A 13,247-nucleotide genomic window follows, 5' to 3' on the forward strand; every position below is an offset into this window, starting at 1 on the left:
TCTTCAGTTGGTGTGACCACCCAAAACACCCCCATGTGAGAACTACTATTCTGTAAAATTTAGGATCTTTAAATTAGAGAAACAGTCTTGCTTTTTATATAATAGGCATTTAAACAAATTTCCTGTTGATTATTTTAATTATCAGTAATCTGTCATCAGATAGGTGATAATGTGCTTTAGCCTAATTCTGTTCACGTAATTAGTTATATTTAGTAAATGATAAAAGGTTCAGTTGATAATATATGTTTTAATATAATCTGAAATGAGAATTCTGTTAACAGTTTCCATTTAAAATCAAGGACTTCACCCTAGAAATTAACTCAAATATTTATGGAAGATCTACCTTAAAATTCAATATTTTACTGTTAAAAAGTTTAGGGGGAAATGTATGTTCATTTTCATGATGTCAATTACTCTTTTTGTTTTTCTTTCAGAATTGGTCCCTAGGAAAGAACTCCTTATAGAAAATGTGCCATACTGTGATGCACCAACTCAGAAAAAATGAGTTTTCTAGGATAAACTCAAGCTTTGTAGTTTTTAATCTTAAATATATAACTCTGGCAAAAGTTTTGGAAATGGAAATATTCCTCTTAGAACTGGCCTGTTGAAAATGAATGAAGTATTGCATCATAATTAAATTTCACATTAAATGAACATTGCTGAAAACTGCAGAACATAGTTAAATATTTCTAGACAGCATTAGATAAGAAGACCTGTAATTTGCATATAAAATCAAAGTTTATAAAGTAAAATGAACGCTTAGGGAGGCATGTCATACTCATTTCTCTTTGACCTTGATGAGTATTTTAGTCTCACCATAACTAAGAGTGCAGTGTTTTGACAAGTTGGTGGGTTTTCCTCCCATGTGAAATGAAACTGTTAGATTAAAATTATTAGATTAAATTTATGATTAGTCCCACAAACCTTAAATTAGTAAAAAATCATAGCATATACCAACTCTCTATAGAAAGTGGCCTTTGTTTCCTATAAAGCATTGACATTATTTCTGTAATTATTCTAACAAATAATTATACACTTTCATTTCAGAGACAGAGCATCTCTCTGTTCCTGTAAAGACATTTTTTTTCATAAGTCTTCTGAAGATAGATGAATAAAATATCAAAATCACCTAGGATCACTGTGGAATAAATCCGAATTTTTTTAGGAAGGAGTGACCCTTGATCAAACTATATAATATAGCCTTAGTAGAAATAGCTGTACTTAGACATAGCTAGACTTTATAATGAAAATGTAATACATGGCTCCATTCTTTCCATTTTAATCAATAAACTTAAATGGCTTTTTTTTCCCCACATATCCCATCCCTCCCTGACAAGATTGGGAATATCACAGAACAGTTTGTCATTGTACCCTCTAATGGTAGGAATTATAAAATTGTATTTAATAATCTTCTTGTTTTTCTTTTATCTGTGTGTCTTTACCATTCTCTGTTCTTAGTGAACAGTGTGTTCTTTCCTAATTCCCTGATAAGTTTTCCCAATAACAATACAGAGTTTTAAATTTTTGCAAGATTCTTTTTTTTCTTTAATATTTATTTTTGAGAGAGAGCACAAACAGGGGAGGGGCAGAGAGAGAGAGAGAGAGAGAGAGAGAGAGGGCGAGTGAGAATCCAAAATTGATTTTGCTCTGACAACAGGGCTCGAATCCATGAACTGTAAGATCATGAGCAGAGCTGAAACCAAGAGGCAGATGCTTAATCAACTGAGCTACCCAGGCACCCGTAAAATTTTTGCAAGATTCTTGATGCAAGCTTTGTTTTTTGGCAAAACATGGATATATCCATTCTGGATATGAAATGTTAGGTTTTAACGTAATTTAATTTTAAAACATAATAAAATAATTTAATTTTAGAAAATCAAAGATTTTTCTAAATTCCTTAAGACATATTATACTTAACATTAAGCCATCGACTATCCTTAATGCCTTCTAATACTTTTGAGGAGAGTAGTTAGTAGTCTGTGAAATGGTTTATACATGTCAAAAGATTTGCTATGTTAGTTTTTCATCTCCCATGTATATTTGTTACTTATGTGGAAATTATACCTACATAAAAATAAAAGTTGTTTGCTATTTGAAATTTGCCTTAATAAAAGTATGCTGAAAATTGTCATAATACCATCACTGGTAATTTGCCTGACTTACTACTGTTTCATTAAGTATATTATATATTTTAAGGAAATTTGCCTGACCTAGGTTAATTTAACATATTTTAATTATTTCCGTATTATTGAACAGTTTTAGCAGTTCTTAGCTTTCTCTCTTTAATCTTAATTCCCTTGTTCAATTCTTCACTCACATTAATTTAAATATCTCAACAGGGTTTTTTTTAATAGTTACCATTAAGAGCAATAGAGGTTAATAATTCATAGGTTTATTTTATTAAAATAGTGGCTTTGAGATTTTCTCCAAGATACATGTTTTAGATATATAAGAGAAAAGATCCTGTTTATATTAGCAAACAAAACTATAAAATAGAAATAGACTTTTTAGAGGTTCCTGGATGGCTCAGTCGGTTAAGCTGCTGACTCTTGATTTTGGCTTGAGTCATGATCTCATGGTTTGTGAGACTGAGCTTTGCATTGGGCTCCGCACTGCAGCGCAGAACCTGTTAGGGATTCTCTATCCCGTCTCTGTCTGTCCTCCTTGAGCAGATAGATACACACTCTCTCAAAAATAAATAAATTAAAAAAAAAAGGAAATGGACTTTTTTTTAAAAAAGCTGTAACTTAAAAATGAAAGATATACTATGTTCCTAGATGGGACAATTGAAAATTATGGAAGTGAACAGTTCTTTAAATGTTACCTATCAAAATCCCCAAAGATTGGAAGTCTGTCTAAATAAAAATATATAACTTGTACACTCTGTGAATGCTACTATAAATAAAGTTTACAGAAGATACTTGCTACCAACATAATGATTAAAATAGTTAAGATGTGGGGCGCCTTGGTGGTCAGTCAGTTAAGCTTCAGACTTCAGCTCAGGTCATGATGTGGCAGTTTGTGAGTTCAGATACCTTGTCAGGCTCTGTGCTGACAGCTCAGAGCCTGGAGCGTGCTTCAGATCTGTCTGTCTGTCTCTGTCTCTGTCTCTCTCTCAAAAGTAAACATTAAAAAGATAGTTAAGATGTAAATGTTCCTATGACAGTAAAAGATAACTCAGTGGAAAATGATCAAATGATATAAATTAAAAGTTCACAGAAGAAGAAATATTAAGCCTCACTAGTGATCAAAGAAATGTAAATTAAAACAAAACGAAACAATTTTGTTCATCAAATTTGCAAAAGCTAAAGAAGCTCAAGATACCCAATATTTTTAAAGGTCATAGGGTGTGAGGAAATGGGCAATCTCATATTTCTGGAAAGGATGTAAGTGATAGGGCTTTTTTGAAAGGAAAATTGACATCAAAATTTAAAATAAATATATTGTTCAGTCTTTATGTCAATAGCACACAAGAGTGCTAATAAATGAATACTCAGATATATTTACAGAAATTTCTGTAACATTATTTATAATTAAAAAAAATTGATAATAGCCTAAATTTCCAAACTTGGGGCGGGGAATTAAAGGAAATAGAGTTCTGGGATACTACACAGCAGTTCAAAAATTGATGCAAAATATATATATATTGTCAACTGAAAGAAGCAAGTCACAATATATGTTCTCTATGAATCCATTTACATACAAAAGAACTACTTTGCACAGGTTTGTGCATATACAATAAAATCTTGGGTTGCGAGTAACTTGTTCTGTGAGTGTTCCACAAGACGAGCAAACATTTCTAATAAATACTAACTTGATAAACGAGCAATGTCCTGCAGTATGTGTAGTACATGATGCCGAATGTCACATGATCACAACTGAGCCGATGGTTCTTGAAATTCACTTACATATACATTTGTTTTGGATTATAAGCATGTTTCTGGAACGAATTATACTTGTAAACCAAGGTTTTACTGTATATACAAATGAATAGAAATATACATGTTTAATGTTACTACAGTTGACCTTTGAACAACAAGGGCTTGAACTGCACAGATCCACTTATACATAGACTTTTTTTTATAGAGTACAATACTATAAATGTATTTTCTTGTCTTTATGATTTTCTTAATATTTTCTCTAGCTTTTTTTTTTAAAAGGATACAGTATATAATGCCTGTATAAAATATGTGTTAATCAACTGTTACTGTTAAGGCCAACAAGTAGGCTATTAGTTATGCTTGGAGGCATATCAAAAGTTATATGTGGATTTTTGACTGCACAAAGTTCAGCTAACCCCCATGTTGTTCAAGGGCCAAGTGTAGGTAGGTAAGAAAATGAGATTTGATGAAAGGACTGATAAATTGAGGATTTTTATTAGGATAACTCTTGCATGTTTAAATATTTTTTACAGTGAGTGTATCAATGTATAATTTTTAAAGGACAGTACTTAAGCTGCTAGTGATTTATTTAAAACTTAATTATGAAATAGTTCAGATATCAGCATCTAGTGTATGAGACACTCATGAGCCTAATTCCCACATTTGACAGATGTTAACATTTTGCCATATTTGTTTAAAGAGCTCCTTCCTTGTGAGTCACAAAATCTTAAAAAGTTAAAGTCCCACCTCTCTTTTCTTTCGCCTGTCTCTTTTCAGGTATAATTACTGTTTTACAGTTCATGGATATCATTCCCATACTTGTTTTTATACTTTTACCAAATGTGCATGTGTTCAAAACAATATATAGTGTTGTTTTGTGGTTTTAAAATGAAAATAAATGGTGTTATACTTCATGTGTTCTCGAGCTTATTTTCATCATACATGAGGTTTTAGAGATTATTTTAAAAAATTTTTTATATGAGATCTATTTTGTTGCATAAATAGCTAGGTCTTTTACTTTTATGTCTTATTCCATTGTAAGAATAAACTAGTTTATCCATGTCTCTTGATGAACAGTAGTATTGTTTTGTTTTTTGATATTGCAAACAAATTTACCAAAGATTCCAGCATGTGGATTTTGCACCCAAAGTTTACCTGAATATACACAAGGAAACAGAACCTTTGAGTCATAGGGTATGTACATATTCAATTCTTGCTAGAATTTTTAAATTGTTCTTCTTTTTTTTTTTTTTTAATGTTAGAGAACATAAGCAGGGGAGAGGGGCAGAGGAAGAGAGAGAGAATTTTAAGCAGGCTCCACACTTAGCATGGATCCCAGTGGCAGGGCTCGATCCCACATCCCTGGGATCATGACCTGAGCCAAAATAAAGAGTTGGTTGCTCACCTGACTGAGCCACCCAAGTAACTCTTAAATTGTTCTTTAAAGTAGTTGTACCACTTTATATTCCAGTCAACACTGTATGAGAAGCCCCATTTTTCCATATCTTCACTGTTAGTGTTATATAGGACTTTTCACATTTTTGTCAAATATTTGGATATGAAATGGTATCATTTTTTTTTTAAGTTTATTTTCAGAGAGACAGAGTACGAGTCGGGGAGGGCAGTGAGGGAGGGAGAATCCAAAGCAGGCTCCATGCTGCCTCACAGAGCCTGGTGAAGAGCTCGAACCCACAAAACCCTGAGATCATGACCTGAGCCAAAACCAAGAGACAGACGCTCAACCGACTGAGCCACTCAGGTGCCCCATGAAATGGTATCATGTTTTAATTTGGATTTCTGTATTACTGGTGAGATCATCTTGTACTTACTAGTCGTTACAGTTTTCCTTTATGAATGTGTGTTCATATCCTGTGTCCTTTTTCTTTTGGATTGTCTGGCTATTTCTCACTAATCCTTTTTATATGCTCTGGGTACTAATCTTGTGTTACCTGTAAATGCTTTCTTCCATAACGTGACTTGTATTTTAACACTGTTTATCATCAACCTGTATTATGGGAGCTTATTTTAGTGTATCCATTTTAAAAGATTTTTTATTAATTTTGCTTTTGTACCTTTTTAAGTAATATTTTATACTCCATAGGCATAAAGATGTTCTAAAACATTTTCCTCTGAACATTAAGGTTTTGCTTTCTATATTTGGGACTTAATGCCATCTAGAATTTATTTTTTTTATATATGAGGGAGGGATTTACCTTTTTTATGGGAAAATTTTGCCTCAGGATCATTGATTGGATAACCCATCCTTTTTCTGATTACGTGTAAAAGAACTTTGATCATATCTCAAGTTACAATATATTAGAATCATTTAAGGACATAGCTATTTACAGACTTGGTTTCTACAATTATCCCTCTTCTCCCCCAAATCTATTTTTTCCCCCCCCTCTCTCTACTGGATTGTTCTCAATGGCATTCAACATTCCGGAATATTTCCTTTGTTAAAAAAAAAAAAACTTTATTGAACCCACCTCTGCCCTTGAGCTTCAACACCACATTTTTCTGCAGTTTTTACTAAGAAAAAACTGTCCTTATCAGCACTTCTCTCCCCATTCTATCTTATACAGACCCCACTCAAGGCTTAATCCCTACCACTGCAATCAAACCCTTCTTGTCCCAGTTACTGGTGACCTCCACTTAGAGGTCCAAAGGTCAGTTTTTAGTTCTTACTTTATTCATCCTCTCAGTAGCAGTTGGCATAATCAATCATTCCCTCTTTTTTGAACAGAGACCTAGACACTCATTTACTATAAACCTATTGTATGATACAAACATGGACCCAAGTAACAAAAATGCCTGCCTTGTCTTCTATTTGTTATTTTAGAGCCACTCTCAGCCTTTCTTGATCCTGGTCTCAGCCTCCTCTGTGAGGACTGACTGTGTAAACCAGCTCCAAGTGGCTTCTGTACTTTCTGACTTTGGGTTGGTTCGGCTAATGGGGGATGCTGGCAGGATATCAGGAGGGAGGAAAATGAGGGCAGTTACTTATCTTTCTGACTGTATCCCTGAGAAGTTGCCTCAGGCTGTACTATCCTCAAAGCTTCTCTCAAGGTGGGTTCTGTACAGTTCTTGCCTTCCAGTTTGCATAAGAGCTTCCCTTTCCTTTTCAGGCCTGGGGTTGCAACAGCTTATCTGTTACTATCCACATGGGTTCCCCTACACTCATAGTTTTATAAATAGTGACTTTACATGTAAATCTTTCTCAAACTGCCATATTTTTTTTTTCAAACTGCCATATTTTAATTCACTAATTCACTGCCCTGAGGAAACTTACTTATGGAGGTGAGAGACAGATGATAGGCAAAATTAACAAGTAAATTAGAAGGTGATAAGTAATGTGGAGAAAGATAAGGCAGGAAAGGAAGATAGGGAAGCTGGGAACAATAAGGTGTTGCAATTTTAAATGTGATCAGCGAAGGTCTCACCAAGAAAGTGATAGTTGAGCAAAGACAAGGGTATGAGAGATCTAGACATACATATATGCAAGGGGAGAGTTTTCCCTTACAGCAAACTGCTAGTGCAAGGTTCCTAACACTGGCTCATGCCTACTCTCATGGAAGAAAGCCCAGTGACAGGAGGAAAGTGACTTACGGAAAGAGTAGTAGTAGATGCAGTCATAGAAATGATAGGATAGAGCTGGGGAGGGGGCGCCTGGGTGGCGCAGTCGGTTAAGCGTCCGACTTCAGCCAGGTCACGATCTCGCGGTCTGGGAGTTCGAGCCCTGCGTCAGGCTCTGGGCTGATGGCTCAGAGCCTGGAGCCTGTTTCCGATTCTGTGTCTCCCTTTCTCTCTGCCCCTCGCCCATTCATGCTCTGTCTCTCTCTGTCCCAAAAATAAATAAACGTTGGAAAAAAAAAAAAAAGAGCTGAGGAGTAGATGCCAGGTTATTTGGGCTATTACAAAGACTATGGTTTTCACTCTTATCAAATGAGAGCCATTAGATGATTTTGAGAAGAGAAGTGATATCTGATTTTAAGTTTTAAAGAGCTCACTTTGGCTTTTGTGCTGAGAATAGACTATGGGGCAGGGTTGATTGCAGGGATATGAATTAGAAGTCTGTTGAATAAATCTAGATAACAGGTGATAATGGCTTAGACCACAGTGGCAGCAATGATAGTGGTGAGAAGGGGCACAATTCTGGGTATATTTTCATAGAGCTCATGGTGTTCTTATGTGAAGTGAGACAACAAGGAGTCAGAGATAATTTCCAAGAGTTTTGGCCTGAGCAACTAGAAACACATTGTTGCCATCAGTTACTATGGTTAAAAACAGACTAGGTTTGTGAAAAATCAGGAAATTAGTTTTAGACATGTATTGATTGAAATGCCTATTAGATATCCAAATGGAGATACTAATAAGACATTAAATGTAACCTCTGTATTTCAAGAAATTGTCTGGGCTGGAAATACATATTTGGGAACCATTAATATAGACAAAGTACTTACAACCATAATACTGGATGAAATCACCAAGAAATTGAAGTTAGATAGAAAAGGAAAGTTGTGGGGCGCCTGGGTGGCGCAGTCGGTTAAGCGTCCGACTTCAGCCAGGTCACGATCTCACGGTCCGTGAGTTCGAGCCCCGTGTTAGGTTCTGGGCTGATGGCTCAGAGCCTGGAGGCCGTTTCTGATTCTGTGTCTCCCTCTCTCTCTGCCCCTCCCCCATTCATGCTCTGTCTCTCTCTGTCCCAAAAAATAAATAAACGTTGAAAAAAAAAATTAAAAAAAAAAAAAAAAAAGAAAAGGAAAGTTGAGTCCTGGGATACTCCAGTGTTGAGGTTAAGGAGATAAAGAACAACAAGCACCAGAGACAGAAAAATTTCCAGTAAGGTAGGAGGAAAACAAAAAGAAGGTAGAATAGAGGTTGGCAGACTGGCTCACAGAGAGTAAATTTGACCCACTGCCTTTTTTTGTAAGTAACATTTTATTGGAATACTACCACAGTTGTCCATTTACATGTTTTCTATGGCTGCTTCCATACTATAATGCCATCATTGAGTAATTTCATCCATAAAACCTAAAATTGCTATCTGTTCCCATACAGAACAAGTTTTTGACCCCGGGTGTAGAGTCCTGGGAGCCAAGTAAAAAAAATGTTTCATTGTAGAGGGAGTGATTGCAGTGTAATTGCAATTTAAAAATTCCAGTAGGATTTAGAAGCATGAAGGTGGTTTTGATCCCTTAGGCAAGAGAATTTCAATGAAATAATTGGAGAAAGTTATGCTCATGTTGATTCTACCCAAATTGATCTTTAAATTCATTGTGATCACAGTTGAAATTGCTGTAGGATTTTTTGACGAACTAATAAAATTTACTCAGAAATTTATGAGGAATAATAAAGGTCCATAAATAGCTAAATCAGCTATAACAGAAGAGTAAAATTAGATGTCCGTATGCAAAAAATGGAATTTTGATCCATACCTCACACTATATATAAAAATTAATTCAAAATTTGTCATAGACTTAAATATAAAACCAAAACTGTAAAACTTCATAAAATAACAAGAGAAAATCTTTTTGGCTTTGGACTAGACACACATTTCTTAGATATAACACAAAATGCACCATACATAAAGAAAAAATAAGCTGGACTTTATCAAAATTAAAAAACTTTGCTCCGTGAAAGGTAACTGTAAGAGAATGAAAAGATAACCCACAGACTGGGAAAAAATATTCACACATCATAAACTGATAAAGAATTTGTATTCCAAATATATAAAGAACTCAAAATCAGGGAACAAGCTAATTTTTGAAACAGATAAATATTTGAAAAAATTATCAAGTTATCAAAAAAATTAAGTTATACGCACATGAAAAGATGCTCAACGTTAGTCACTAGAAATTAAAATCACAATTAGATACTGCTATACACCTTTTCTGGTAGCTAAAATTAGAATGAGTGACCATACCACAGACTGACAAGGATCTAGAGGAACTGAAATCCCCATACATTGCTGGTGGGAATGCAAAATGGCTGAACAACTTTGAAAAACTACTAAGAAGTTAAGCATATACTCCCAGTATAATCCAGGTATTTACATAAGAAAAATGAAAGCATTTATCCACGTGGAGACTTATTTATATTATATTGCACAAGAAAGGAAACCATCAACAAGATGAAAAGATAACCTATAGAATTGGAGAAAATATTTATAAAGCATATCTCATAAGGGGCTAATATCCAAAAATATATAAAGAACTTAACTCAAGAGCAAGAAAAAAACAACCCAATTTAAAAAACAGGCAGAGGATCTGAATGTGTTTCCAAAGAAGACATACAAATGGACAACAGGTACACAAACAGGTGCTCAACATCACTGTTCAGTCAAATGCAAATCAAAGCCACAATGAGATACCACTTCATATCTCTTAGAATGGATATTATCAAAAAGACAAGAGTAAGTTTTGGTGAGAATGTGGACAAAAGGGAATCCTCGTACACTGTTGGTAGAATGTAAAATGGTGGGGCCACTCTGTAAAAACAGTATGGAAGTTTCGCAATAAATTAAAAATAAAACAACCATACAATCCAGCAATTCTATTTCTGGGTATTTATCCAAAGAAAATGAAAACACTAGCTCGAAAAGATATTTGCGCCCCATGTTCATTGTAGTGTATTTCCAGTAACCTAAGTGTCTGTCAGTGTATGAATGGATAAAGAAAATGTGGTGCAGGTATTTATATTATATAGAGAGGAATTATTCAGCCATTAAAAAATAAAATCTTGCCATTTGCCACAACATGGATGGGCCCTGATGACATTATGCTAAGTGAAATAAGTCTGAGAAAGACAAATAATGTGTGATCTCACTTATATGTGTACTCTGAAAACAAAAAGACTGAACTTATAGATACAGAGAACTGATTGGTAGTTGCCAGAGGCAAGGAGTAGGGGTGGACAAAATGGGTAATCAAAGGTAGTCAAAAGGTACAACTTATAGTTGTAAAAAAAAATTAATCACAGGGATGTAATGTACAACATTACATTAATTATATATATAATTTATATATAATATATAAAAATTATATATGTATAAATTATAGATATATATATTATATAGTTATACATTAACTATAGTTAATAATATTGTATATTTCAAATATCCTAGGGAAGTAAATTTTTAAATTCTCATCACGGGGCACCAGGGTGGCTCAGTCAGTGAAGCATCCCACTTTGGATTCCGGCTCAAGTCATGATCTCACCATCATGAAATCAGTCTCCACGCTGAGCATGGAGACTGCTTGAGATTCTCTCTCTTTCTCTCTCTCTCTCTCTCTCTCTCTCTCTCTCTCTCTCTCTCCCTCTGCCCCTCTCCCTGACTTGTGGGCTCTCTCTCTCAAAAAATTTTTTAATAAAATTAATTAAGAAAATAAAAGTGCTCATCACAAGAAAAGATAGTGCAACTATGTGTGGTGGTGACTGTTAACTAGACTTACTGTTATTCTACTTATTGTTATTGTGATTATTTCACAATACATACAAATACTGAATCATTACATTGTACACCTGAAACTAATATGTCAATTATATCTCAATAAAATAAGACCTTGTTTATAGCAATTTTATTTGTAATGGCCCCAAACTAGAAACAACCCAAATGTCCATGAAGCAGATGAATGAATAAATTTTGGTATATTCCTTTGGTACAAAGGAATACTTCTCTAGTATAAAAAGAAAGGAACTATTGCTACATGCGATGAATAGATGAATCTCAAAATACTTTATTATAAGTGAAAGAAACCAGACAAAAACAAGTACATATTTTATGATACTGTTTATATAAAATTCTAGAAACTGCAAACTAATCCATAGTGGTAGAAAGCAGATCATTGGTTGCCAGAGGATGAGGGCATGGAGAGGGATGGTAGGAGGAATTCAAACCGTGTATGAGGAGACTTTGGAGATTGTAGTGATGATTTGATGGATGCATGCACATGTATGTACAAATTTCATGTGTACATTTTAAATATGTGTAGTTACCATATATGTCAGTTATAATAAAATAAAGCTGTTAAAAAATACTATAAAGTCATAGTGATTCTAAGTGTAGTATTGGTGAAAAAACTGAAAAATGGTAGCAGTTGACCAGAAGATAGAACACAGAGATAGACCCAAATAACCCTCTGAATGTATATACTTTCTTTATTCTATACGTTCTTAATAGTTTTTTCAATGAATATCTGTGTCTGAAAGTATTTATTTTCAGCCTTTCCCTTGAATAAGTTTAGTTAGGTACAGAATTTTATGCTGAGGGGCACCTCGGTGGCTCAGTTGGTTGAGTGTCCCACTTCAGCTCAGGTGATGATCTCGAGGTTCATGAGCTTGAGCCCCGCGACAGGCTCTGTGCTGACAGCTCAGAGCCTTTAGCCTGCTTGGGATTCTGTGCCTCCCTCTCTTTCTGCCCCTCCCCCATTCATGCTCTGTCTCTGTCTCTATCAAAAACAAATAAACATTAAAAAAAAATTTTTTTTTAAGAATTTTATGTTGGCACCTTTTTCCTTAGCACTTCACAGATGGTGTTGTCTTTTAACCTCATTTTACTGCTGAGACATTTATTAGCAATCTAATTGCAGTCCCTTTTGGCTAATCTGTCCTTTCTTTATGATTGATTTTAAGACTTCTGTGTTTTCTTTGGTATTCTAGGTAGAGATTTTATTTTTGTTTATCCTACTCAACTGTGGTGTACTTCATCTTTCTGAAGATTCATGTCATGCTTCAATTTTGGAAATTTTTCATCCCCTATATTTTCATTAACTCACAAACATTCTCTACAGTTTTTTGCTTAGTGGGGGCTCCTATTAGGCGTCTCTCATTGTGCTTCATTCTGGTACTTTGCTCAGTTTTACTGGTTTAGTATCTGCTCTAGTTCACTATCACTTTCTTCATCAGTATCTGATCTGTTGTTTATTAACACCCATGCATTTCTCTTGTAATTTCAGTGACTATTTTTCATTTCTAGTCATAATGTTTGGTTTTTACATTAAATACACTATTCCTTTTACACAGTGATTTGTTCTGTAATCCTAGTTCTTTATATCTTTCATCATTTAAAAATACTAATTTTATAGTCTCTCTCAGAATATTCTATCATCTGTCTAGATTGTCAATACTCCTTTTTGTTCTTGACAGTCTTTCCTCATGTGTCTTATAATTTTTTGATAATGTGTATATCTTGAATGGCAATTGTTATTTCTCTTATGATCAAATGTGGAGTTGTAAATTATGGGAGTGTTCCTCCAAAGAGATTTTATGCATAACTTTGCCAGGTACCCCAAGAGTAACTTGGAGATTTCCATTCCACTCAGGTTATTTAGAATTGGTCCTGAATCAGTGAATGGCATGGTGATTTTC

General features: G+C 34.5%; 2 protein-coding genes across 2 annotated transcripts in view; both read left to right on the plus strand.

Moving 5' to 3' along the window:
* LYRM7 (LYR motif containing 7) overlaps positions 1 to 2,732 on the plus strand; it is a 32,328-nt gene extending 29,596 nt beyond the window's left edge. Inside the window, exon 5 of the mRNA XM_040444388.1 lies at positions 435 to 2,732. Coding sequence (XP_040300322.1) covers positions 435 to 505 — 71 coding nt within the window. The 3' untranslated portion in view covers positions 506 to 2,732. The remainder of the gene's footprint in view (positions 1 to 434) is intronic.
* The window catches only part of CDC42SE2 (CDC42 small effector 2), a 195,241-nt gene that overhangs the window by 10,140 nt on the left and 171,854 nt on the right, over positions 1 to 13,247 (plus strand). The window lies entirely within an intron of this gene.

This window comes from Herpailurus yagouaroundi, unplaced genomic scaffold (genome assembly GCF_014898765.1).
Source record: "Herpailurus yagouaroundi ecotype Mexico unplaced genomic scaffold, PumYag 192, whole genome shotgun sequence".
In the NCBI taxonomy this organism is placed as follows: Eukaryota; Metazoa; Chordata; class Mammalia; order Carnivora; family Felidae; genus Herpailurus; species Herpailurus yagouaroundi.